Consider the following 26,026-nt stretch of genomic DNA (forward strand, 5'->3'; position numbering starts at 1 on the left):
ATCCCAGGAATAAATGATCATGGTTTTCACAGGAGGGTCTGGCGGAGTAGTTGAGGGTTAAATAGCACTGAAGTGTCTTCAGTGAGTCTTCATTTTAAATTGCTTCCCGAGTCCGTAATCAAACCACGAAAAATTAAATTGAAAATGCTGATAATATTTTTATGTATTCTAATTGATCTAAAAATCAATATTTTCGGTTTCATTCTTGTGGTTCACAGCACTTAAATTTTAATTAGAAAACACTGTAGGGTTTCAGGGTACTATAACTATACATAATACTTTGTCTTCAGAAAAGTTGGAGCAAGTGTCTAATATAAATGATTCTTCCTCTTCCCTGTCTCTTCATACTATTTTGAGTTAGGTCACTGAAGAACACTGAGAAGAGCATCTTTCCTCATCACACACTGATGTGCTTTTGTGAACATTTAATTAATATGAATTTAAGAGAAACCTAATTGGAGATTGGAAACTAAAGCCTGCAGTATCAAACCTATAGTTCAAAAGGATATAATTTCTCAATATTTTATCTTTAATTTGGCTGTCTCTTGTATTGAGAATATTGTCTTTCAAAGAACGAATATTTTCTGTAACACAGTTACATAAAATTTGTATGATTATTTGGATAAAATGTATGTGCCACTACTAGTAAAGCATTGGTAAAAAGTAATAGTAATCTTGTTTCTTTGAATAATATTTAAGAATCATGATATTTTTACAAGTGAGTTAATGAAATGTCATTTTAGATAGGGAAGTATTTTTACATAATTGTAAACAAAGGTTTACAACTGAAAACTGTAGAACAAAACTCAAGTAATTGAATCTTAAGCCTCAGTTAACATTCTGAATGTGATCAGTTGTGGGGCTGATTATTATAGTAATAATGCCTGACATTATACCAAGTCTTACAGCTTTCAAGTGTTTCATAAACACTATCACATTGAATCCTCACACCAAATCCCAATTTAAGACAAGGAATTTGGGACTTAGGGAAGTTCAGTTAGTCTCAGAAGATCACATAGCTTGTAAATGGCAGAGCTGCAAACAAACCTGTTGTATCAGTTCCCAGACCCAGTGTTCTCTCTACCACCTCACACCATGCATGCCACCCTCGTGATCTGTAACGTCTCTAAGGGGATGAATTACTTACTACATTCTTTGGATTCCCCTTTAATTCAAACACTGGAAACAGAAAAGGAGGGATCCTCAAAGGAAGTAGTAGCTTTTGGTGAGACCTCATTTAATTATGGATAATTTTTAACTACAGATACTATTATTGATTTGATATTTTATAAACATAAATCTAATGTCAACTCTTTGAAGATCTCAAAAACATTGCCTGGGTCAAATTTAATAACGAAAAAGACATTACTTCTCAAAAGAGTATATTAAATAATAAAATCTACGTAAGCATTCTAAAGAGTGTTTTCCTATAATAAGATTCCATGTCCCTCTTTTCCACCTCAAGTTGGAACCTTATCCTATCACTTTTCCCTTTTTTACCTAAAAAAAATATGTTTTACTGTCTTTCAGCTCAGTTGAAACCTCCCCAAAGATACCTTCCCTGACCCACTGTTATTATTTGTACTCCTCCTTCCTTATACTTATCCACTTGTCATTTTACATTTATTCATGGTCAATTTTGATTGAGGTCTGGCTCCCCCACTCGACTGTAAGGCTTCATGAGAGTAGGGGATCGATCGTTTGTTTTTGTGCATCACTGTGTACCCAGCAGTAGTATATGCTGAATGAATATTTGGTAAACAAGTGACTCAGCACACCAAGACCTTGTCCATTGTGGTTATTAAAATGCTTTTCATTATTATTATTAAAGTGTATAGATTTTGCCAAGAAATTAAGGAACCCTTAGCTTAATTAATAAAGGAACCCTTTGATTGCTTTTATGCACCAAGAAAAGGCATCACTAAATTAAGCTTTTCACTAAGATCACTGTCTTTGGGTAATCTACATTAAAGATCTGATTGCTCCCCTAGTCAACCTAGAAGGATCTCTCTACTGCAGAGCATTTTTTCTGACCTAAAATGTACTCAGCTCTTAGCAGACTCATCTGATATTGATACTGCTGGCAGTGAGCAAATTCACAGTCCTGGTGAAGCAGGGGATACAAGCAATAAATCAGGGGTAATTCAAGCAGAATTGGCATGGTTTGGAGAACAGTGGAGTCACATCTTACATGGAGTTTAGATTCTAAAGCAAGCAAATACAATAAAAATCGCTAATGATAAAATTTACCTGAAAATAACCCCAAAAGTAGAATAAGCATAATTTTGAGTAGTCACTCTTGTTCAAATACACTGGTTCTCAGTGAGTTCAACACTACTAGTTTTCCCTCTAGTGTTGGAGCAGATCATTGTTTCTTTAGTTTAGCACCAAATGAAGTAGTTGGCTTGCATTTAGAAGTCATAAGTCATACTTTATGAAAAAACGTGCATCTTTGGATACTAGAATCATACGTCACAGAAGGATGTTCACACTTTCAGAGGTATTTGGGAACTAAGACTGGGAAATACCTAGTTTATATTCTTGCCTCCCAATCAGTCAATCAATATCTAATCAATCTCTCTCTCTCTCTCTCTCTCTCTCTCTCTCACTCACACACACACATACACACACACACACACACACAGTGTGGGGAAGAGGGGTGTGTAAGGTATATAATCAGATTTGAACAGGATTGTACAGAGGGAAGTGGATTACTTAGATCACACTATTAATTAGTGCTTTCAGCCAAATTCTTACTTTCCATATAATTTGATTTTAATTTAACTTTTCATATAATTTGTAAGTCTTAACCTATTTCCTACATAGCTAAAACCTGGAGGACCAATACAGTTTACAGTATTAAAATAGCTATTCGATTTTCTTCTGGAAAAAGATCAGAGGAAGTTGTATTTTATGAACAGTAGAAAGAAATCTAAGTATGAATAAATTTTAAACTGTGAAACATATTTAAAGCTGATTTCTTCTCCCTCCGCCTCCACCCAACTATCTGGATTGTGGTCCTCTCTTTAAGTGTACTTTGCACGCTTAACAGAAAGCTCCTGCTCACTGAGTGTTCCCAACCTCTCTTCTATTAATAGCATCATCATTCTCCTCATCCCTGAGGCTTAAAGCTTAGACCCCTCCTTATCTGTTTTTATGGATCTGCTCGTACTATTTTCTGTGCCTGGAATGCAAGGAATCTTTCTCCCTCTCTCCTCTTCTACAAATTGTTCTAAGCCTAGAACAAACAAACAGTATCTCTTTTAGGAAACTTTCCAACACATCCAATTCACTTCAGTGCTCTTCTCTGAATAACAGTATTTTATTCTGCACTTAGAATAATTATATAAATTGTTTTCTCCGATATCATTTTAATTTCCTTTAAATAAAAGGTCATGTTTTAGATTTCTGAACCATCTTTTTCCTTATCTGCTGTTACATTTTTCTTAAGCCATTTGGCAAGGCTAGGATGGACAGGTGTTGATGGGGTTTTGGATGGAGCCCAGATATTAGGTTGAGATGTGTTAGTTGCCGGGTGACAATGCTTCAGTCCTGAAATTCACCTGAAATCAAAAATAATAGCACTGCCATATATAACTGGTCCCTCTTTAGCAGATGACTTCAGAGAGAGCAGGAAAGAACATAAATGGCATATGAAAAGAAAACCAAAATGACACACAGGGGCAAAACATTATTAACTGCTAATGTGTCAGCATATACTTCTTACATAAAACAGCACAAAGTGGTAAAGACAGTGTTCAAAATAGTGTAAAGTGCTGTGATATTTTTGACTATTGCAAAACAAAGACGAGACAATTCATGAATGAGAGAAAATGTAATGATTATTTTAATATTCCTATTAAATATGTTTAACTGAATATTATAAAATTTTATTTGTTTATTTATTCAGTTCAGTTAAACAGAATGTTCCAAATATTCACTTAGGATATTTTTTCAGATGTTACATCAGTTGAAATTATTTTTAGACAACATTTTTCAGTCTCTTGGACTTACCATTTTCCCTCCCATTATAGGGCCTTTGCATATACTACACACCGTTCCTAGAACACTCTTCACGTCTCTGTTCATCTAGTTACCAGCTGCTCATCCTCTGTACCATAGCATATCTGCCTTTTCCTTCAGGAAATTTTTATGACCTTCCTAACTTGGTCAGATTTCTTTGCTAAACTCTCATGCTTTTATGTATTTCTTCTTCATAGAATTTGTCACCATATCAAATTCACATTTATTTATGTGACTGAATAATGTCTGTCTCCCTCATACGGTGGATACTCAACAAATATTTCTTACTGTTTCCTATTTGTTGCCCTTGTTCTGTGTTCCTGTTTTTGTCTTCTACTTTCTCTGTCTTTTGTGGTCTTCATTGAGCTGTTTATATGATTCCATTTTCTCCTTTCTTAGCATATCAGCTATACTTCTTTTTTTGCTTTTCTTAGTGGCTGCCCTAGAGTTTACAATGTACATTTACAAGTAATCAAATTCCACTTTCAAATAATACTATACTACCTAATGGGTATGGAATCTTATAATAATAAAATAATCATAATTCCTTCCTTCCATCTCTTGTATCATTGCTGTCATTCATATCATTTATATATAAGACAAGTCATATACATAAGCATATAACATATGTAAGCATACGTAATTGTTCAAAAATATTATTTTGAACAAAGTGTTGTCTGTTAGATCAATTAACAATAAAAAAAAAAAGTTTTTATTTTACCTTCACTTATTCTTTCTTCAGGGTTCTTCCTTTCTTTATATAGATCCAAATTTCTGACCTATATTATTTTCCTTCTCTCCAGAGAACTTCTTATATTTCTTGCAAGGCAGGTCTACTGGTCTGCTGACAACAAATTAACTCAATTTTTATTTGTCTGAGAAAGTTGTATTTCTCTTTCACTTTTGAAGGATAATTTCACAAGATATAGAATTCTAGGTTGGTGGGGTTTTTTCCTCAACACTTTAAACATTTCATGCCACTCTCCTTTTGCTTGCATGGTTTCTGAAGAGAGTAATTCAGAAGTAATACTTACCTTTGTTCCTGTACAGGTAAGGTGTTTTTTTTCCCTCTGGCTTCTTTCAGGGATTCTTCTTTATCTTTGATTTTTAGTAGTTTGAAGATAATATGCTTAGGTGTAAATTTTTTTTTTTTTTTTTTGCTGTTTATTCTGTTCAGTGCTCTCTGAGCTTCCTGGATCTGTGGTTTGGTGTCTGACATTAATTGGAGAGGAGGGGAATTCTCAATCATTATTGTTTCAAATATTTCTTCTCTTACTTTCTCTCTACTCCTTCTGGTATTCCCATCATACATATGTTACATCTTTTGTCATTGTCCCACAGTCCTTGGATATTCTCTTGTGTTTTTTTCAGTCTTTGTTCTCTTTGCTTTTCAGTTTTCAGAGATTTCATTGATATATCCTCTAGCTCAGAAATTCTTTCCTCAACCATGTCCAGTCTACCAATAAGCTCACCAAAGGCATTCTTCATTTCTGTTAGTGTTTTTGTCTTCACCATTTCCTTTTGATTCTTTTTTAGGATTTCCATCTGTCTGCTTCCATTGTTCATCTGTTCTTACATGCTGTCTATTTTATCTGTCAGAGCCGTTAGCATATAAATCATAGTTTTAAATTCCTGATCTGATAATTCTAACATCCCTGCCATGTCTGGTTCTGATGATAGCTCTATTTCTTCAAATTGTGTTTTTAGCCTTTTGGTATACCTTGTAATTTTCTTGGTAGCTGGACATAATGTACTGGGTAAAAAGAACTGCTATAAATAGGCCTTTAGTAATGTGGTGAGGTGGGGCATGGCGGTGTAGGGGAAATATTCTCTGGTCCAATGATTAGGTCCCAAGTCTTCAGTGAGTCTGTGCCTCTGCGCTGTGAACTTCACAGCCATTTCTACCCTCACCCCTTAGGTGAGACAGGATGGCTAGAGTGAGCTGGAGTGGGGTATTTCCCTTCTCCCACACGCAAAGCTTGAGCTGGTTACAGTTAGGTACTTCCATTCCCCAGGTCAGTTAGGTTCTCGTAATATATCCCAGCAGGGTTAGGCTCCAGTTAACTAGTTTCTCCTGAGAGCAGGCCTTGTTAAGAAGGACAGAGTGCTCTAGCGTATTTCAGGATGGTTCTTTTCCCCTCCCCTTGCTAGAAGCCCAGGGCGATTTTTCTCTGATATTTACTGTGGGAATCTGGTCGAGCTCCTAAAGGTAAATCTCACAGTATTGTGGGGGCCCCCTATGACTGGGTCCCCCTCGAGTTTTCAGCTCTCGGAGTTGTCTGCACTGAACCTCCCACAATTCATCAGTTACAGTTCAGGTTTTCTTACCTCGACACTGATTCCCGAGGCATTTTCTGCTTGTGAGCCTCTGTTCCTCTTAGCCGTGACTCCCTGCATTTGCCTGCGTTTCCAGTCTTGGAGGCAGCGGTTTGCCCTGTGTTCTGCCTTCTCATGGATTCAAGACGAGTTGTTGGTTTTTTCAACCTGTTCAGCTTTTTACTTGTTAGGATGGAGTGGTGGCTTCTAAGCTCCTTGCATGTGGAACCGGAAACCCCCAATTTTGAACAATTTTATTTTAATCTAATTTATTACAGTAAGTCTTAAGTTAATGATCCTGGTCTTCACCCTTTTCTTATCTCACCAACCCTATCCTCATCCCCCTTTCTCCCAGCCCTGCCTTATTTCTTCCACTCATTCTATAGATCCTCACTTAAATATCTCTTTTTCCGAGACACTTTCCCTGACCTTCTAAAATAACTAAGTCCCCAAACTGAATATCCCTTCAGCACTCTGTGCTTACCATATCATAACATTCATTTCCACTTTTAGGACTGGTTTTTCCCTGATGAACTCTGTTTCTGGTTCATTGCTGGGTCCACCGTCAAGCAGAACATTTGATGCTTACTAGGATCTGTATTGTTTTTGTTGACTGTATAAATAAGAAGAGCATTCATGAATTTCAGATGTATGATACATTACTAGCTTTTGCTTAATATTAATAGTAGTACTGACCAAAGCAGAATTTTAAGGGATATGGTTATCTTACAGTTTTTCTAAAGCATGTTTTAAATGTCAGTAGTTAAAGCTAAGAAGTACATTAAATATTATACTTTTGATACAGTACATTTATATGTATATTATATATATATGGGTTTGTTTGTTTTTTCAGGATGCAGAAGAATACACAGATTTGCCAGTAAGACACAATGAAGATCATATGAATAGCGAACTGGCAAAATGTCTTCCGTTGGAATCAAATCCTCATTCATTTGACAGCCCTCACACCAAAGCTCATCTCCTACTGCAGGCGCATCTCAGCCGAACCATGCTGCCCTGCCCAGATTATGACACTGATACCAAAACAGTGTTGGACCAAGCTCTCAGAGTATGTCAGGTACGAAAGTCATTTCTAATTACCTACGTTTTCTCCCATTCTTTCTGGTTTTTTTCTTTTTAGAATAAAATACACTTGCATTTAAAGATTTTTATTGTAGCATTGTCGAGAAAAAATCTGGTGACTCGAATTAAGGATTTTTGAAGGAAAAGCAAATATAAATGCAATAAGATAACAATTTTAGTCATCCATTCAATCGAAATTTACTGAAGGTAAACTAAGTGCCAGGTACTTTGCTAGGTTCTGAGCATACAGCAGTGAACAAGACAGAAGAGAACCTGCTGTAATGGGCTTTCACTAGAGATGGCGAAGACAGACAATTAAAAATATAAGTCAAGTGGTGATCACTGCTATTTTAAAATAATAATAAAGCATAATAAAGGATATATGGAGAAAGATGGAGGGTGCCATTTTGTATTATTTTTTAATGTGGTATTCTGGGACTGTCTTTCTTATGAGGTGACATTTAAGAAACAAAGGAAGGGAGTGAGCTGTGGGGTTATTCCAAACACTGAGAAGAGCTAGTGCCAGGATTCATGTAGGAACTTACTAGGTATATTCAAGAAAAGCCAAGGCGGCCATTGTAAAAAAGATGAAAAGGGGTGGGTAGAAATGAGGTCAGAGAGGGGTGGGAGTGGAAATTATAGATAAAATGGGGTCAGGTCACGTAGGGAGTTTGTAAAACCATGGTAAGGATTTTGGATTTTACTCTGAATGAGAGGGAAGCTGTAGAGCAGTGGTTCACTAATGGTTATGGTGGCTATATCTATGAGTATTTACCATATTAATGAAAATGGAAACATTCTCAAATATTTATTACTTCATTTTAAAATAACACTAATATACCCATTATTATGTAATGATTTTTCATGAAAAATAACTATTTTCCAAAACAATTAGTGAGAACTGTAATAGCATTTTACATTTTTGCAAGTATCTTTCATGTCTAGCTTAATAGAAGTCAGCTAAATTCGTTTAACACCTTTTGCAAGCAGTCTGTTACAATATGGTGTTTTAATTGAAGTATATGAAGGAAATCCAGCCTCACTGAGATACGTAGTTTAAAGAAGGAAGAGTATTTTTATAGCCTTTTCAGAAAATTGTAGATATTCTCTGATACTATACAAAACCTTGACATGTTATATTCCTTGGTTAGTTGCAATGTGGGATCTGAAACCGTATCAATGAACTTTATACCTTGAATGCTGTAAGGCTAGGCAAGAAATGATGGTGGCTGGACCAGGTTGGTATGGGTGAAACTGATGAAAATTGGTTGGGTCCTGTATATTTTTTTAAGGAGAATCTGCTAATGGATTGGACAAGGGTTTTTAGGGAGAGCAAGGAGCCAAAGATGATTCCAAAGCTTTTCTCCAGAGCAAGTGGAAAGCTGGAGCTGCCATTTGCTGGGAGATGACTGTGAGAGGAGCAGGGTGGGAGAAGCACACCTAAAGGATTGAGCTTATAAGAGATTTTGATTTTCTACATTATGGCTTTTTGGACATTTATATATAAAAAACAATTTTTAAGATTTTCAAAAGACTGGTGTTTTTAAAGGTAGAATAAATGAGTCTGTGAAGATTTGTGTATAGGCATTTGCAAAATTAAAGACTTAGAAATAACCCAAGCATCTTTCAAGTTATAGAACACTGCCAAATATTATAATTCCATTTATTAATTCTGTATCTGTGTAGAATATCTACATAAATATATGAAAATATATCTAGAGAGAAGATCCAGAATAGTATTGACCAGAAGATTAAGTAGCTGTCTCTGTGTAGCAGCATTTGGGGTGATTTTTAATTTCTTCTTTATGCTTTTCTGAAATGTTTGAATGTTTTCAAATGAGCTGCTAACAATTTTATGATCAGGAAAAAAAAACCTTAATTTTATTATTTAAAAGAATAGGCCTGTTTCATAAAATAGAGTATGCACAAACTATCAGGAATTAGAAGGGAAATAAGGCTATAATAAACAAGTAAATTATTTTTACACCTTTTTTGTAACTAACATTTGGTTTATCTCTCTAGGAAGATGGTTTGCCACTCTTTATTAGTCACACTTTATAAACGAAGGTTAAAGTTCCTAAAGTTTTAGCTGTGGCCCTGGATACTCATTTGTGTTTCCTCTAGCTATTTTTTCCCCCTCAAACACTGACCTGTTAATGAACTCAGGGGTCAGGAAGGGTTGGAGAGATGTTGCAGGAGGAATTAAATTTTTATACTTACATGTATACTTAATAGGTGTACATATTTATATCATATATAAAAGTTACAATGTATATCAACTCATTGATACCTTTTCACCACTCAGTTAATAATGATTCAAAGGCTATATAATAATAGAAATTAGCGGTTTCACAAGAAGTCTATTTCTAAATTTACTGTAAGGGAAAAGGATTCAATCAGGTACTTTTAGCCTCTATTTCGATATTATGTACAGTTTCGTGGATATTTATATTTCTTGATTTTTTTACTCCTTCTAAATAACATCTAAAGAGAAATAGTTTTCTCTTTAATTATAAAAGTAATACACTTCGTTGTAGAAATTTGGAAAAACAATGTACTAAAATTAAAGTCATTCATAGTAATTATATCTTCACCCCATCAATATGAGGCTCTTTTTTTGTTAATGAATTAATTTATTTTAATTCAAAAATTTTTTTTTAATTTTTTCATTTTGAAATAACTTCAGACTTATAAAAAGTTTGTAAAAATAGTACAATGAAATTTCCATATGTCTTTCACCCAGCTTCCCCTAATGTTAACATCTTGCCTCAGTACTGATCCAATCCTGTTAACTAATCTACAGACCTCATTCCAGTTTTGTCCGTTTGGATTTTATCCCACTAATGCCTTTCTCTGTTCCAGGATCCACTCCAGGGTCCCACATTGCATTTAGTTGTCATGTCCGCTTTAGTCTCCTTGACTTTCAGGACGTTGACATTTGTGAGGAGTATTGGCCAGGTATCTTATAGAGCTAACCCTCAGTTTGGGTTTGCCTGATATCCCCTCATAATTACACTGAAGTTATATATTACTAGCAAGAATACCATAGAAGTGATGTTTTGTCCTCTCGGTGTATCATATCAGGAGACTTGTGGCATGGATGTGTGTTATTACCAGGGCTGTTAACTTTGTACACCTGAGGTGGTGTCTGCCAGGTTTCTCCACTGTAAAATTACTTTTTTCCCTTTTGTAACTAATATGTTCTGGTGATATACTTTGAGATTATGCAGTTATCCTGTTTCTCATCATATTTTCCTACATTATTTTCATCATCCATTGGTGACTTTTGCCTGAAACAATTATTACTACTGTGATTTTCTATTTCCATCATTCCCAGAATTTCCATTTTCCTCCATTTATTTATTTACTTTATTTATTTATTTATTTAAAGTATAGGCTCACAAGTGTTTGTTTTTATTAGAGAGTGGTTTTAGAGACTAAAATCTGGGTGCTTGTTGACTCCATCACTACCTGGGTATTATTGCCTCTGGCCCCCTCAGTGGGCAAAGCTAGGAAATATAAGTATGTATACATAGACATCTATATCTATTTGTACTTAGCTCTGTGTGTGTGTGTGTGTGTGTGTGTGTGAAAAACATTTGTATTCATAAAACCATGAGTTCATTCTAATACCTCCAATTCCAGTTTAACACCAAGGGTTCATTTTAGCCTTCCCCTTTTTTAAATTGTAACTCTTTTCTCCACCCGTGAGAAACTTGGCTCTCATTAATCAAAATATGTTTACTTAATTCCTCCATTCTAGCATACTCCTGATGTAGTTTTAGAATGACTAACGCTTACTCCTCCAAAAAAACAAGTTTACTAACTAGAGTACAGTAGTTGTGTATAGTTCTTTTTTGTCTTTGGAGGCTCAGAGTTTCTTTTTCTTTTTGCATTTACACAAATACACACTTGCTCTCTCACTTTCTTCCTTTGCACATTTTTATCATGTTATTTTATAACCTTTTTTAACTTAATAATTTACAACATTAAATATTCTTCTCAAGCATAATTTCTAATGGCTGCACTATATTTCTTCATAAGAAGGTCATAGTTTACTTAATTAGTTCCCTGTTGTCAGACACTGTGTGTGCAGTTTTCCTTTAGTGTAAATTATAACATTAGTTATGCTTATAAATATGGATTTGGCTTTTCAGAAGCCACCTGGAAAGAAACTTAGTTGTAAAGAGATGGCAACCAGCTTCATATCCTAAATCCTCTCATTCCTGCAGTTTCTTTGTAAGATTGTGATAAAAGTAACAAGTCAGGAAGAGGAAAGAATATTAGGGTTGCTAATGGAAAATTCGGGGGGAAGTCATGACTTGATAAAATTTTCCATGACTGAGTGACAGTTTTCATTATTGTACCCTGTTGTTCTCATTTGATACATGGATACCGTTGGCCTAGAAAGCATTGGTTCAAGCAGTTTTCCAAGCTGCAGTCCTGCTGGCTGATTGAAAATTATACTACTGCCCTCATGGGACATCAGCATGACCTTGTGTTCTGTGTATGGGACTCGGTGCCACCAGCTCTTACTATAAATTCAGCTCTGCTCCTTAGAGCCTTAGTATAAGGCCTTAGGCAAGTCACTGAACCCCTGCTGTCTGAGTAAAAATAACAGCTTACAAGAGTGGGACATTAGTTAATATTTATAAGGTAAACAATGATTTGAGGACTCGAGGAACTAAGTCTATGTTGGTCTCCTCATTCTTAGTAATTATTTTACTTCCTTGCTTTTTCATAGTCATTTAACTCTAAATTTTTTATTCCCTTTAATTTATAGAAATATACCTTTTACATGAGCTACCATTTAGATTATGAAAACTCTGTATGACTACCCGTGTCCTGGGGTATCTTTTACAAAAGAAAAACATAGTTGTTGTAGTTGTATTCACTCTGGCTTGAGGTCAGAATGCACAGTATAGCCTGCCTTCTCTTCTTGTACCCATTTGAAATTATGTATCAAGGTCATTTGTGTCATTTTTGGGTTTAAGGTGTTTTTGTCATGGTTCTTAATATTTTACTGTTACTAGCATTTCCATCTCCATCCCACCCAACAAAAATAAGAGTAAAAATTTCTGTACGTATCTCAAATTTTTTAAACCTGCTTAAAATACACTAGTTTATAAATTGAGCAATTATGGAATTGATTATTCTTGCCATTAGTCTTTGAGATCCTCTTCTTGATTATGTTAACTCTAAAATATATTTATAATATGTAGTAAATGATGTGACATATTTTGTGTGCCAGATGTACCCAAGAAAAACTTTATGTTAGCTTTTATGGGAAGATGATAAATAAGAAATACCAAAAATTAAAGTGACTTGCCTAAATTTTTCAAAGTTGATGGCAAAGTCAGAACTGATGAAAAGTGTCTGGTGTTTTGATTAGCCCCACACTGTTTTTTTTTTTTATCAAAGGACAAAGAAATTGGTTTTCAAAGAAGTCAAATAACTTAGTTAAAAAGTGATCTGTTGAGGCAGTCCATGCTGAAACCAAATGGAGATAGCAGGACTTTAAATCCTGCTCTAGTAGCTCTGATCTTTTCTAAGAAGTGCCCTAAGTCTTTACGTTAAAATCATCTTCATTTAAGTGAAAAATAACTAAATACCAAGCCAAATAGTATAAGAGTACAGGTTTATATCTTAGCCACGCCCACTACCTCCTCTGTGGTATCTACAGCAAAACTGCCCAGTAACTGGACACTTTCAGATGTTTAAGGAAAAACGGGAAACCACGGTTCAAGGAGCTGACTCAGTGAGCTGAGGACCAAAGGGCTGTGTGATTCCAAGTGTAATTGTGCTGTCAGTTTGCTGGGTTAATTCTGGAAAGTTGCTTTCAGATATAGTAGAGGCCATATTTACCCTTCAGCTAATGCTATCTACTCTGCAGCCTAAGTTTAATAGATCAAAACATCTGTGTGCACAGTAATACTCTTAACGACTACAAGACACACCTCATGAAAGGAGAACACACACACACACACACACACACAGAAATATGACAGTGTAGATTGATTAGAAAGATCTCTGGAAACCTATGCTTCCAAATTGAAATTGGAATTAATGTATATTAAATACCAAATTCAACCAGAATATTTGGAGAACTGCATACCATCCCTGTACCCCACACCAAAAAATTGCTATTTAATGATGGTCCATAAGGCAGGCCATCATTAAGAGTGATGCTGGTGAACATTTATTGAGGATTTTCTTTGTACCAGGCTCTGTTCTACTTGCTTCGCATTGCATAGACTCATTTGCCCTAATAATCCAAGGAAGTAGTATAATTATTATCCTTATTTTACAGATGAAGACTAAGTAACTTTCCCAAGATCATAGCAGAAAGAAAAACAGTTTTCAGCATAGGTTGGATATATAATAAAACTTTATCTTACTGGGTTCCCTTTGCCCTGTAAAGATGGATCTAAAAATTGTACTCATGGCCTAGTCAGGATTTATTTTAAAATATGAGAACTTCACAGGAATTTCTACATTTTTTTAGACCAAGAATTCCCACTAGAACATGAATAATATTTTTTAATTAATCCCTTCTTTTCAATGTATACTCAAGTCACCTCCCTTTAATTACTCTAGTTCCCTTTCAACAGTCTGCCTATAATTACTTTAACCAGTTTCCAAGAGGGACTTGTTAATATGACTGATATTTGTAATTGCTTTATTATATCACTCTACAGTGTCCAGTTGATATGTTTTTTGTTTCAGCTGCTTATGATCCTTCTCGAGGTTTTTATATCATGCTAGGTAATGAAGTGAATTAGCCATTTACTTCCTCAGAGTCTCCCCTAAAACTACAATAATTGGAAATAATGGGGGAAAGATCAGATTGCTGATACAACCACAGGAAGGAAGAGGAATGCCATAATAATTATAAGATACTCCTAACAATAAGTAGTGATGCACACTATAATGACTGTGCTTAGGTTTACTATTACAACACACATACACACATTTTATGTTCCTCTTTCATTCTTCACCGTTTGCCTTCTCTGCTTAGGTTAGGTTCTTGGCTTCTTTCACTGGGTAACCACCACCACCACCACTAGCGGGGCTCCCCTGGAGGCAGCTTTTGTCCATCCCCCTGGTCCTTTTTGAAAAACTTCAAACGTCTAGTAACAATAGGCAATCTCAGAGATTCCCTGTCCCAAGATACAGAACTACCAATTCCCCCAAAAGATAACAGACATCTCCTCTTTACTATTGAGGGAGTGTGAAGTTCTGTATTCTGTATACCAAGGCACATGTTTATATAGATTGAATTCATGTTCCATTGCACTAATGGAAGTAGGTAAAAGGTAAACCAGGAGACTGGCTTTGAAAATAATTTAGGTGATTCAATGCCTGAAAGGAAGACCTTTAAGGAGCAATGTTCTGGTGGGTAAGTTTCCATTGTTTCATAAATTCTTGCATCTGACTTTAATATAGGAGCTGTCATTTGACATCATTTTCTTTAAGGCCCAAGTTTTTTCGAACAACTAAGTTTCCAGCCTTTCTCCTCTTTCACACAAGATAATATGTAACTCATATACCACTCAAATTAATGTTATCATGTTCCAATAGGACTTATCAATTGTCACAAAACGTGCTTGTCAAAAAATAACTTTAATAAGCTGCATAAATAGAGAAAGGGGGGAAATGTACGAACTGGTATGCTTTCCTCTATTCTGAAAACCCTCTTAAATTTGCAAAACCAAATCCCTAAAAGTTTATTGGTAGGGTTGTTGTTTAGCCCAAACTTCAAAACAATAATTTGACCTCTTTATCTCTCTAACAGTTTCTGATAAACTTAAAGTGCATTACATTTCAAATAACTAGTATCATATATTTTCTATAACCCACAGCTGTTCTGAAAACACACTGTGTCTTCAAACTATTTTTTGAAGTATTTTAATCAATAAACTTAAGATATGAATGTATGCATATATTAGAGTCTGAGAATAGAAAAGAATAGGATAAGGGAAGCATAAGAAGATACAATGATATGAATATTTTTTATTGATCTGGTTATTTTAACTGAGAGATACTTTGACTATAGCTGGGTCTATATATCTATTAACAAATGATCCCCATTTTTAGTAGATTAAAAAGCTAGAAATATTTGATGATACCAGGAGATAGAACTGCCATGGAGCAAGGCTAACATAACCTTTGAGGAGTATTTACCTATGGATGCACTAAGCACAGGCTCAGTGGGCTATAAATGTACTGAAGAATGTCAGTGTCAATTAAATGAACAAGTTCTAGAATCATAGAGTCAAATACAGTTAGCAGTGAAAATAGTCCAGGTGGTGCCGAGCTTAACAAAAGAAGTACTTGGTCAAATCCTTAATCCAGTACTTGTAAGAAATGTTTTGATGTAGCAATGGTAGATAAAATCTCCTGTATATTCTTAGTAGAATCCTTTCACATTTTTAAAGTGCTTATAATTATTATGATTAGATCAAATGAAAAGCTTATCTTTAAGTGGACAGTACAGCACAATAGGCTTCAGAAAGCTTCTTCAAATCATTTTGAGAAAAAGATGGATGGATGATAAATAAATAATTTTTAGACTTCCAAAATTGGATTATACATACTTAGTAATCTACAAAGAGTTCATTTCTGCAACTGAAGTCTTTAAAGGATCCTAAGATGAAAATTACACTATTAAGTTTTAAATATATCTTTTATATTTTTATGGGTATGTTTCAAGGAATATTAATACTATGAGCATACATTTGGAGGATTCTGATTCATATTCAAAATATGCTGGAACCTTATCAATAACTATTTATAGTGTCACTGACTGTTAAGGTGACTTGGGCATAATTCTTGGCACATAATAGTTCTCAATATATCATGGGTGAATGGAATGAATAAATATTTCACTTTTTCCTTTTTAGTTCTTTCTTAAGAGAGGATTGAAAAGGGAGATTTACTGTGTGTGGATTCTCACAGTGTTTTTAAAATTATCTGCCAAATCTGAATTGTTTACTAACAAATGTAGTCTGTTTGTTGTGAACATTCATGTGACCTTATCAAATTCATAGAGACAGGGAAGTCTAATTCAGGCTGCTTTCCTGGCAAGACTGCCAGGAGCTCATATCTTGCCATAGAAGCCTAGTGTGGTTTCATTAATGGATGTCTATTTCAAAACAAATAATTTTAAATGAACTTAATCCTGAGTGATTATTCTTCCAGATGCAAAGATCCGCACTATGGTGCAGAATCATCATCCAGCTAGTGCTTATTTTATCCTGTATCAAAGTTACATTTTAATTCCACAATAGAACACCCAAAACACCACCTAAAACAAAGCACCATTCCCCACTACAGACGCAACACAGAGCTAATGCATTTAGCATTTCCAAAACTAACACAAATGTGTGGATTTTGAGGTGTAAAACACCTTCACTTACACTTGTGGATTTACAGGTGATCTCCCTTCAAGGACTATAATATAATTTGGAAGGCTATTTCCCCCTGGATGGCTCTACCTGTAAGCCTTTGAATGACAATTTGGTGCTGGTTTATTGATGATATGATGCTATTATGAAGGATCCTTCTACCTCCAGCTCTTCTCCTCATACCCACATAACAACCCTTTTCCCGGTTGGGGCTGTAGGAAATGAGTAATGCTTAACCCATTTGTGTGATCAATTCACTTAAGCAGCTACTGTGAAATGTTAATCACAACTTTAATTTGTACTGCATTAGCATTTTGATTAACTTGTAGGCTTGCTAGCACACTTGAAGCGCTTTTACTCATAGTTACAGCTCGGAAATGACTTTTTGATTAATTAAGTTTGTTAGACAGCAGCTGAGCTTCCTGAATGCTAACCTTCTGGGGGTAAAAGTTCAGGAGAAAGTTACTGTGAACAACTGTTGCTATTGAAAAAGATTCTTGTAAATGTACTTATAGCATTTTAATTATTGACAAAATATTGTATCATTCCTTGCAGCTGACCTGAACCTTTAAAGGAGTGTGCCTTTCTGTCAAGAAAGCTTTTCTTCAGGTTTTCCCATCATTGTAAAACTTCTGGGAGCTCTTGAACTAAATAGTGCAGTTTCTAGCAGATGTCTAACAACTAATGTTTTAACAGACTGCCTAGGATGAATTTCCATAGTTTCTTTTTCAAGTAAACTTTGTATTTTAGAATAGTTCTGGACTTACAGAAAAGTTGCAAAGATAGTACAGAGATTTCCTGTATATCCCACACTCAGTTTTCCTCTGTAATTAACATCTCACATCAGTATGGTACATTTGTCACAATTAATGAACCTTTATTGATATATTATGATTAACTAAAGTCCATACTTATTCAGAATTCTTTAGTTTACTTAATGTCCTTTTTCTATTCTAGGATTCCATTCAGGACACCACATTACATTTAGTTGTCATTGTCTCCTTAGGCTCCTCTTGGCTGTGAGTTTCTCACACTTTCACTGTTTTTGATGACCTTTCCATAGTATTTTGCACTTTCATGATGTTCCATAAGTAACAACTTGGTTTCTATAAATTAATGAAATTTTTTTCTCATTCTGGACTAAATAAGTCTTTCACTTCAACTCTGACCACGTATTATGTTTATGTCATTTCATTTGAACAAATGTAGCAACAATTTTCTAGCCATTTCAACCTTCCTCATGACCTTATTTTCATGTGGTTTTTGCAATCCCTACACTATCACTAGATACGTTAGGATGACTATCAGGAGATGTGAGGAAAAGGAGAAAGTTTCCTTGAAGAGGAGAAAGGATAAAGGGCGGAAGAAGAGAGAATGCAGGTCGTCAGAATGCTGAGAGGGAGTAGAGAGGCTGGAGCATCTCTGTCCACTCCATATGTTCACCCTACAGCCACAGCTGGAAGACACTGAGGACTAAATTCACAGACTTTGCAAACTGAAGTTTAGAAAGTTTTTAACAATGGATCTTAAAGCTACATCTCATTATGCATCTGTTAACATGCCTCTTGATGTACATTGAAAATGATAGTTTTTCTTTTAGTGACCTAAGTCAGTGTTGCTATTTCCTTGCAATGAAGTTGACTTAATTCAGTCACAGTAACTTGGATTATTTAAACCCAGAATTCAATCATGTTTCAAAAGATATTTAATGCCTGCATATCAAATATTAAGATGTAGTTTTATAACCAAGTGGTGGATTAAAATTTATTTTGAAATTTTAGGTTTTCAAAAATCCTGTTGACAAAATTTGTTCAGAGACAATAATCAGTTAAATGCATAATAATTTTGTGTGGAGTCTGCATTTTTCTGTTAGGTAGGGAAAAAAAGGATAGATGTAAACCACTTTAAATCCTCCTTGAAATAAGACAGGGTATATGTAAATCATTCAGAGGTTGTGGAATATGGTGTGATGAGCACAGAAAATGAAATTAGAAAACCAAGATCAAGTCTTAACTTACCACTTTTCACCATTGCAATTACAGTCACTGGACTTATGTGAGTTTCAGTTTTCCCATCTGTGAAAATGAGACAGTACTAATGTCTGCCTCATACTTGGTATTAAGAGCTATTTACAAAAGTATTTTATAGCCTACACACTACTGTACAAATATTTTCATCACACTACATGTGCATACTGTCTGTACAGTTTGTATATATTTCACTGCTACTTTTCACAATAATTGAATGAAATGTATTTGATACAAAACACAGATATGTTGTCAAGCTTGCATTTTTAAGTATAATCTATAGTAGCAGAAAATGAGGGACAATATCTGTAGATTTGGATAAATCTATCCTTTGCAGGAATAGTTAACATCACTATGAAATGTGGTTGAATTTAAGTGCCAAGACCAAGCTTGATATGCTTAGGGAATTCTTGAAATCGATTCAGAATAAGTATTGAGAACATGAGGTGTATTCAAGTCAAAAAGCATGCCGTTGGCTTCAGGACCCTTACAGCCTAAAAAATTCTCTTCCAGAGAGTGTCCATTCTCTGAACTCTAGTTCATTTTGATTGTGGGGATGAGGGGCAGGTTGTTTCTGGTGGGGGTAGTGGTGGTGGTTTTACCTTTGCACAAAGCCAGGTTCTTGAGTTTAACCTGTGACTTCCACATGAGGATGAGGTCTGGGCTGTGTACAGTATGTGTACCCCTCTTTGTTTTTTCCTCACGCATCTCGTCTCTCCTTTCTTTCTCTCTCCCTCCCTCTGTTGCTCTCAGTCAGACATAGGCAGACACAAACACCACCTCATTTCTACATTCCCTGTGAAACTCCTGAGCTGACTCATTCTTCCTGTTTTTCCAATAATCAAAGTCTACCTCCTCAGAGCTCTCCAATCTTTCTTCTCATATTCCTCCTTCTTTTACCCGTGTATATTTTACTTTGTGTCTGTAAGATTCCTTTTTCAACCGTGTTCCTAAGTCTGGATCTCTTTCCCCACCTTCCTCAAACCCCAGTTCACAGCCTTCAGCTCCATTCCAGCTCCTGCGGTCACCAGAGTGGCTTCAGCAGATGACCTTTTCAACACTATAATCGCATGCATCCCAAACTCCTCTGCTCTAATAATTACTCTATCCACACCACTTTTGCCATCACCTCCATGGTATCACCCTCTGACTCTCCTCTCTCACCTCACTTCTTTACCCATCAGCTTGACTGAACGTTTCTGTTACTCACCAGCCGGGCATCTCTCCTCCCCTTCCTGATCCCTCGGTCCAGTCCTCAGTCCCCTATGACTTCACTTGTCACTGGCCCTAGAGTTGTCCATTTCAACAGTGATGTCACCAGTAACCTAAAATCTCAACATCCGAATTCTCTGCTTTCACACCCAAATTAATCCTATTCATTATTGTCAGAAACAGTCACAAAACATTTCTAATTATTTCTACAATTTCTACTTGTTTCTAATAATTTCTATAATTATTATTTCAAAGTCATGCTTTTGAGACTCAACACTGCTCTGGTTTTTATTCACATCGTTAATTCCCCCAGTACTTACTCCAAACCTTTTCATGCTCCTTTACAGTGCTTTTTCCCAGGAGGAGGCATCACCTCCAACTCGCAGAGGTGACTGAGACCCTGTGATGCGAGTGCTATCAATTTCCATTCTCTTCCTTCAGAGCTTCCCTCTCTCCAGTGACTTTGTGTGAGGTCTCAGTGACCTGCTGAAGCCTCTCTTCTCTGTGAGGCCCTTGCTCACACGCCCCGGCAGTGGAACCCTCTTCTGATCCCAAGAGGGTCTTTTCTCTCTGCATCTTATTCTGTGCCTAGTGTAGACTGCCTTCTTTTTTGACTTAGGCTTTTCTGCCCCTAACTCCAAGGGTGTTCCAGTCCATCTGGAAAGATAGAAAGTGAACTTTATAAAAACACGCAACACTAGTGTGAGTATATTGGCATTTTATTGATGAAAGATTAAAGCGTACAGAAGGTAGACACAAGCCTAATCAAACTCCTTGGTTTTTAAAATTTTTTAGATGAGAAAAACAAATACCATTAAGTCATTTGCCTCAGGTCTTATGGTTAATTTAAAGGCACAAGCCTCTAACCTCTGAGGCCAAGCCTCTTTCTAGTATACCACACCATCTTCAAACCAGTATCAAGTGTTCATGAATTATACATCTGTTTATACTTCATCCAAACTTATTGTTTGCTTTAAACATTGTCTTGTCGGGAAACCTTCTCAAAGTCTCATTTTATCTCGTAGCACATTCATCAAGGAATCTTCTGTTCTAATCTAGGACCCGATGGAATTCCACACACTTTCCTCTCATCCTGAACTTTATAGGCAGCGTCCTATACTGGTTAAAAGCAAGCACTTTGGAGTCAAGCTCCCCAGAATTTGAATCCCAGCTGTACCAATTAACCAGAGCTATGCAGCTTTAGGTATATTTCTTTCCCTCTCTGAGCCACAATGTCTTCATCTGTACAATGGGTTTTCGTTCAGTAACTTTCATAAGATGGTTATCAGAGTATCTGACAAATAGTACATGCTTAACAAATGACCACTGTAAGCAGTTACTTCAGTAGTGCCCTTAAGAGTCCCTTGCATGCTCTTACCCCTTTGTTCTTTCCTGCGTTTCCTCATCTTATCTCCAGGTAACTGCCGCTCTGCTATCCTCACCTCTGCCCCAAAGATGCTCATTTTAACTATTCTGGCTGCCCACTTTGTGCCCAGGATTTCTGAGTCCACATCCCTAACCCATACTCTCTCTCCAGAGCTCATTTATACCTGGGCTTCTCACCTGGCTTCATAGTGGCACCTTGGTTAAAATGCGTTCAAAACCACACTCATTGCCTGCTTTCCTATAAATAAATGACAACCCCACAGTTTCTGTTAATTATGGTAAGGTTTTATTTGTGGTGTAACTTTATAGATCAGTGCAATGCTAGGAATCATATTTCCACTCTCACAGCTGGAAATGACAAAGAATTCTGAGTCAGCAATCAATTGAAGTTGATTTTAACTTAGTAGGAGAAATTCTCATGCATGGAGTCGGCCTCCACCCATTTTTTCCCATAGACTTAGAATCATCCTAGCTGTGTCTGATAGGTAGCATGCCCAGTAGAAGATGGGTAAGAGGTAAAGGGGGATTCAACATTTGCCTAACGTTAACGCTAAGGTGGAAGAATGTGCAGGGTTTTTTCTCCTCGGTGTACTAAAGCAACCTTTTGTTGTTTGAGTATTAAATCTCTGTAAGGAACTTTGAGGTGTCTTGGGGAACTGAGCCATGATCTCCAGCTGTTACCAAAGCCAGCCCCATTCTAAGGAGGAGCATATACCTATTAGTTCTTTTTTTTTTTAATACAATTTTTAAAGGTTACACTGCATTTACAGTTGTTGCAAAATATTGTCTGTATTCCCCGTGTTGTACAATATATCCTGGCAGCCTGTCTCACACCCAGTAGTTTGTACCTCCCACTCTCCCACCCCTGTATCGCCCGCCCCCACTGGTAACCACTAGTTTGTTCTCTATATGGGTGAGTCTGCTTCCTTTTGGTTATATTCACTAGATTGTTATATTTTTTAGATTGCACATATAAGTGATATCATACAGTATTTGTCTTTCTCTGACTTATTTTCATTAGCATAATGCCCTCCAAGTGCATCCATCTCACTGCAAATGGCAAAATTTCATTCTTTTTTATGGCTGAGTAGTATTCCATTGTGTATATATACACCACATCTTCCTTATCTGTTCATCTGTCAATGGACACTTAGGTCACTTCTATATCTTGGCAGTTGTAAATAATGCTGCTATGAACATTGGGGTGTATGTATCTTCCGAATTAGTGTTTTCATTTTCTTTGGATATATACCCAGGAGTGGGATTGCAGGATCATATATTAGTTCTATTTTCAGTTTTTTGAGGAACCTCCATACTGTTTTCCACAGGGGCTGCACCAATTTACATTCTCACCAACAGTGCACGAGGGTTCCCTTTTCTCCACATTCTCGCCAACATCGATTTGTGGTCTTTTTGATGATAGCCATTTTGACAGGTGTGAGGTGATACCTCATTGTGGTTTTGATTTGCACTTCCCTGATGATTAGAGATGTTGAGCATCCTCTCATGTGCCGCTTGGCCCTCTGCATTTCCTTTTTGGAAAAATATCCATTCAGTTCTTCTGACCATTTTTTAATTGGTTGTTTCTTTTTTTGATGATGAGTTGTATGAGCTCTTTCTGTATGTTGGATGTTAACCCCTTATTGGTCACATCATTTCCAAATATCTCCTCCCATTCAGTAGCTTGTCTTTTCGTTTTGTCAGTGGTTTCCTTTGCTGTGCAAAAGCTTTTAAGTTTAATTAGCTCCCATTTGTTTATTTTTGCTTTTATTTCCTTCAGGAGGTGGATCCAAAAAAATATTGCTGCGATTTATGTCAAAGTGTTCTGCCAGTGTTTTTTTTCTAGGAGTTTTATAGCATCCAGTCTTACATTTAGGTCTTTAATACATTTTGAGTTTATTTTTGTATATGGTGTTAGGGAATGTTCAAATTTCATTCTTTTACATGTAGCTGTCCAGTTTTCCCAGCACCACTTATTGAAGAGACTGTCTTTTCTCCATTGTATATTCTTCCCCCCTTTGTCGTAGATAAATTGACCATAAATTCGTGGGTTTATTTCTGGGTTCTCTATCCTGTTCCAGTGATCTATGTCTGGTATTGTGCCAGTACCATACTGTCCCACCTGTTAGTTCTCGTCTACCAGGAAGACTTCTGTAAAAGATAGTGAGACACAGGGAGTCCATCCTAGGCTCAGTCATGCAGAGGTATGTCAGGGTGACCTGCCAGACCCTCAAACACATTTACCTGGACCATCCCTTAGCCTTAGCCCCTTCAGGTACCTACCTGCATGGTGACACGGACTTGTCCACTCAAACTGAGAACGAGGCCCATGTCCTCCGGTTTGGCCTGGGCTGCAGGGTCTGTCTTTGGCCTTATGTGTCCCCTGACTTTCTTGCAGTTGCTCACCTCTGCTGATGAACAGTTCTGCCCATTCCATGCATTTGCTCCCCACCTTACATGCCCTGCTCCTCGAATCCCTGTACTACTCAGTGCAGAAATCAACCCCCAAAGGTCCAAAGGAAGTCCCTCTGAGAAAGAATGAGTTGTTTTAGGGTGTTCTTTTCATCTCATCCTAGAGGAACATTAAAATAGGTACCTGTTTACTGAGATCTAATATTGAGGCCTAATAGATCTATACTGTTCCAGGCAGTATAGTAGATATCTTACATCGTACATCATCTCATTTTACCCTCATCACACCCCTATATGGACATATAACACCCTTCTATCAGTGAGCAATCTAGCGGTCATAGGGCTAAGTGATTTCCCAAAATTTGCACATAGTAAGTGGGACAAAATTAGGGTTGAAACCTATGTCTGACATCAAAGCTTGTAATGTTTTCCTAGGCTGTGCTGCCTTTGGCAGATGTGCAGTAACTTAGGTAGAATGTTTGTTATAATTATTGTAATTGGATGTTTACCAATATTCTTTAATAAACTGAATATTTCTTTTTTTTTTTTTTTAACTGAATATTTCTTGAGTGCTCTGTGCTAGGGCTACAGTTCCAAAGACTACTTCCAGAACCTTGCTATCAAAGAGTCTATATTTAACGGGCACATGTGTAAACAAAGATTCACAATAGGGTAGTGGTGGCATGTGTCAAGATTAGCAGATGCATAGGAAAAGAAGTGCCTACAGTCCATCAAGTAGCCTTCACAGGAAGAAGTAACATTTGAGCTCAACTTAAAGGATGAATAGGAATTTCCCAGGTAGACATGGTAGAGGGAGCAAGATTTGTAAAACGAGAACCTGCAGAGAAGCGTTAGCTTTTGTCCTCTACACAGCGTGGAGCCATTGAAGAAATTTAAGCAGAGGAATGACATGATCAGTTTTACCAGTAAAAATGTACTGTGGTAACAATATAAAATATGGATTGAAGAAAAATTAGATGAGAATGAGGATAAAGGGATATTTATAATATTGCAGGTAAGAGTTGTTGAGGGTCTGTGCTATGGCAGTGGCAGGAGGGGGCAGAGAAAACAGGACCCACAAGGGAGTGGTTGGGCAGAGCTGTGTGGCAACATTTTGTTCAGCACATTTGGGTAGTCACAACCTTCTCTCATCCTGGATTCTTGGTCTCCCTACCTGCCTTTTCTTGAAATTAAAACAAGATAAATAATAGTTTTCAATTCATGATACACAGCCTTTACATTTACTTCATGTAAGCAATCACTTTGCATGATTTTTTATGTTTCACATCTGGATCATACAAAGAAAGATTGTGGGGAACTCTCATAAATTTTATGAAATCTTTCAACTTCATCATGAAAACTTCAAAGTTAAAAACATATGGTCCGTCCATCCAGCTCTTCTAGTATGTGAGCTTGTGGTCTGGAATTTATTTCCAGTCAAGTTGCAATGTAAAAATCACAAGTAAAATCACCATAGTTACTCCACATTACAACTTCTGACATCATCATGATACTGCATTACTCATGAGGTATAATTACTCATTTCTCTTCCCTTACGGAGTTCGCGAGTTGTGACTTGTGAACTAATACTTTAATTTTTGTCTGAGTAGTGTTCCTCATGACCAGCTTGTCTCGTATACTTCAAAGACAAAGTGTTTAAATCAGTTGTGCAGAGAAATAGGAAGAACAGAAGTGGACTTTCCCTAGATTTATAAACATATACCTTTGTACATGTACACACTTTCATATGCACACATACACATATACATACATATAAGTATATCTATTATAACCAACCATTAGGCTTTATGATGTACAATTAGTAGGCTCATGGGTGCTAAAGACCAATTTGACCATTCCGTCACACTAACCATGGCATCCAGAGACGTGGATCCATTTCCCTGTAATGTGTGTAAAAAGACCACAGATTGGTTTAGCCAGATGTTTTTTAAACTATTTTACTTTTCGTAAATTAGAGAACCCAGAATAGGAAATTCAAAACTTAGAAGGAAAATATGTCTGATTCAGTAGTACTAAGTAGTATGGCAAATCAATTTTACTAACATAATAGACCTTTAAGAACCATTTCTAAAAATGTACTAATAGATTTTGTACAACATTTTATAAATATTTTACCATCAGTGAAACGGTAAAGTATCA

The 26,026-nt window shown here is 36.4% G+C and overlaps 1 protein-coding gene across 1 annotated transcript in view; it reads left to right on the forward strand.

Annotated features, from left to right (window-relative positions):
• The window catches only part of ASCC3 (activating signal cointegrator 1 complex subunit 3), a 331,824-nt gene that overhangs the window by 295,303 nt on the left and 10,495 nt on the right, over nt 1-26,026 (forward strand). The window contains exon 37 of the mRNA XM_061207037.1: nt 7,193-7,417. Within this exon, the coding sequence (XP_061063020.1) occupies nt 7,193-7,417 (225 nt within the window). The remainder of the gene's footprint in view (nt 1-7,192; nt 7,418-26,026) is intronic.

The sequence above is a fragment of the Eubalaena glacialis genome, chromosome 12, assembly GCF_028564815.1.
Source record: "Eubalaena glacialis isolate mEubGla1 chromosome 12, mEubGla1.1.hap2.+ XY, whole genome shotgun sequence".
Classification (NCBI taxonomy): Eukaryota; Metazoa; Chordata; class Mammalia; order Artiodactyla; family Balaenidae; genus Eubalaena; species Eubalaena glacialis.